Source organism: Eimeria necatrix, genomic scaffold, assembly GCF_000499385.1.
Source record: "Eimeria necatrix Houghton genomic scaffold, Enh_scaff1417, whole genome shotgun sequence".
Taxonomy (NCBI): Eukaryota; Apicomplexa; class Conoidasida; order Eucoccidiorida; family Eimeriidae; genus Eimeria; species Eimeria necatrix.
In genome coordinates this window covers 5,001-7,876 of record NW_013652150.1, presented here as the reverse complement: position 1 = coordinate 7,876, position 2,876 = coordinate 5,001, and the positions used below count along the sequence as shown (strand labels likewise).

At 38.8% G+C, this 2,876-nt stretch overlaps 1 protein-coding gene across 1 annotated transcript in view; it reads right to left on the bottom strand.

Moving 5' to 3' along the window:
* Window positions 1-187: 187 nt before the first annotated feature.
* The window catches only part of ENH_00013280 (DNA repair protein RAD50, putative), a gene marked incomplete at both ends in the record, with an annotated part of 7,314 nt that continues 4,625 nt past the window's right edge, over window positions 188-2,876 (bottom strand). The window contains 5 exons of the mRNA XM_013579050.1: window positions 188-366; window positions 952-1,128; window positions 1,657-1,680; window positions 1,836-1,911; window positions 2,621-2,876. The exon at window positions 2,621-2,876 is cut by the window's right edge and continues 393 nt beyond it. Coding sequence (XP_013434504.1) covers window positions 188-366; window positions 952-1,128; window positions 1,657-1,680; window positions 1,836-1,911; window positions 2,621-2,876 — 712 coding nt within the window. The remainder of the gene's footprint in view (window positions 367-951; window positions 1,129-1,656; window positions 1,681-1,835; window positions 1,912-2,620) is intronic.

The following is a 2,876-nucleotide window of genomic DNA, read 5'->3' as shown; positions in this document are numbered from 1 at the left end:
GGAGGAGGCGGGGGAGGAATATTAGCAGCAGAAGCAGCAGCAGCAGCAGCAGCAGCAGCAGCAGCAGCAGCAGCAGCAGCAGCAGCAGCAGCTGCTGCTGCTGCTGCTGCTGCTGGCAGAAAGTGGGCTACGGGAGCGGTTTTTGGAGATTTGGGGACAGTTTTTCGCGAGGAGTTCGAAAATGGAATTAAAAAAGATCCAAAAGAAGAAACAAATGCTCAAAAAAGAAAAGAAAAAGAAAACTGACTTCGCAATTGAAAGAATCCAAGTTGGTGGTGGGCTCGTCGAGGGCCAGCAGCTGGCAAGACACCCCAAAGCTGTCGGCGAGGGCGAGGCGGATGGCCAAACTGGCGAGCACTTTTTGGCCTGCAATAAAAACTTTTTTTTGAATTTATTTTTTCTTTTTTTGCAACTTTTGGGATCTTTTTCGAAGCTTTTTGCTTTTGTTTTGTTGCCTGTTTGCTGCTGCTGCTTCGGAGTTCAATTTGAGAGAAAAAGCAGCAAAAAAGACCAAAAAATGACCCAAAACGGACTTTTTCGCAAATCCATTCAGAATCAATTTATGGATTTAAATTGAATTTAAATTAAATTTAAATTGAATTTAAATTAAATCAATTAAATTAATTTAATTAATTAAATTAATTAATGGATTTAGATTAAATTTAAATTCAAATCAATTAATAGATGTAAATTAAATTCAAAACAAATAATTAAATTAATTCGTGGATTTAAATTAAATTTAAAACAATTAATTAAATCAATTAATATATTTAATTTGAATTCAAAACAAATAATTAAATGAATTAAATTTGAAAAGGGGAATTCAAAGACAGTGGATTTCCTGAAAACCCTAAAAGAGGGTTTACAGCCCCAGCGAGGCTCGCAAACCCTAAAAAAGGGTTTGCAGCCCCAGCGAGGCTCGCAAACCCTAAAAAAGGGTTTAGAACTTACCCGCAGAACAGCGGCCTCGCATGTCGATTTCTTTTCCACTGGGGGTTTTCATCACAACTCTGTAGTTGTAAGAACGCTCTCCTGCTGCTAAACCCCCATATGCTGCTGCTGCTGCTGCTGCTGCTGCTGCTGCTGCAGCAGCAGCAGAGTCCTCTGCTGCAGCTACAGATGACCGAACTGCAGCAAACAAACAAATGCTGCTGCCCCTTTAAACCCTCAATTTAAATTATCTTTTAAAACTCATTTTGGCTTTTAGGGAAATAAAAAAGAATTAAATTAATTAAAAAGAATTAAATTAATTAAAAATGAATTAAATTAATCTTTTAAATTTAATTTCTCATTTGAAACTCATTTTAGCCTTTAAAGGAAAAGGAATCAAAAAATGGAAAATAAACAAATTAATTATTTAAATTAACTATTTCAATGAATTAGTTAATTAATTAAATCAATTAAATCAATCAATTAAATCAATTAAACCAATTAAATCAATTAAATTAATTTAATTAATTAATTTATTTATTAAAACTAACTTGCAATACTGTCAATATCAGTTCCCGCATAAATAAGTGAATTGCCAATCAAATTAAAGGAATTTATTCGAACTAACTAATTAAATTAATTAAATGAATTATTTAAATTAATTAAATCAATTAAATCAATTAAATTAATTAAATTAATTAATTAATTTAATTAATTAAAACTGACTTGCAATGCTGTCAATATCAGTTCCTGCATAAATAAGTGGAAAAATAGTCTAATTAAAGGACTTTACTCGAATTAGTTAATTAAATCCATTAAATGAATTAATTAAATGAATTAAATGAATTAAATGAATTAAATCAATTAAATTAATTAATTAATTAATTAAATTAATTAAAACTAACTTGCAATGCTGTCAATATCAGTTCCTGCATAAAGTGTTTGCCAAAGTTCCTTCAAGGATTCGTTTATCGCTTCGATCTGCGGTGTACGTACACCCCAACGCACCCCACACCCTCGGCAACAGACAAACCCCTCGCTAGCTAGCTAGCTAGCCAGCTAGCTAGCTAGCTAGCCAGCAGCTAGCTAGCCAGCAGCTAGCTAGCTGGCTAGCTAGCGAGCTATCGGGTAGCTAGCTGGCCTGTGGGCTAGCTGGTAAGTTGGCTAGCTGCCTAAATAGCTTGCTCGCGAGCTGCCTAGCTGGCTGGCTAGCTAGCTAGCTAGCTAGCCAGCTAGCCAGCTACCTGGCAAGCTGCCTAGCTAGCTACCTAGCTAGCTAGGTGGCTAGCTAGCTAGCCACTAGTTAGCTAGCTAGCTAGCTAGCTAGCCACTAGCTAGCTAGCTAGTTAGCTAGCTAGCTAGCTAGCCACTAGCTAGCTAGCTAGCTAACTAGCTAGCTACCTTGGCTGCGTGGTAGTTCATGAGAGCCCTGTCGAGGGCCTTGTGGTATTTGTCCAAGTCCTCCACTGCCAGCCGCTCCGCCTCGCAGTCCGCCAGTGCTGCAGCAGCAGAATAAATAAATTAAATAAATTAAATTAAATTAAATTAAATTAAATTAAATTAAATAATTAATTAAATTAAATTAAATTAAATTAATTATTTAATGCGCGTGGAGCAGCAAGTGAAAGGCTGGAAACGGCGTTCTGCTGCTGCTGCTGGTCGTTCTGCTGCTGCTGAGGTGTACGTACACCTGAACCTGCTGCTGCTGCTGCTGCTGCTGCTGCTGCTGCTGCTGCTGCTGCTGCTGCTGCTGACCCTCTACGTATCTGTCTTCGATTTGCTTGTAGGTTGCGCTGCTGAGTTCCCGCTGCAGCTGCTGCTTCCTTTCTTCTCTTGCTGCTGCTGCTCCCCGCTGCTCCGCCAGTGCTGCTGCTGCTGCTGCTGTGTCTTTGCGGAGGGCCTCAACCAGCGCCTCCACAGTTGCTGCTGTGAGCTGCTGCTGCTGC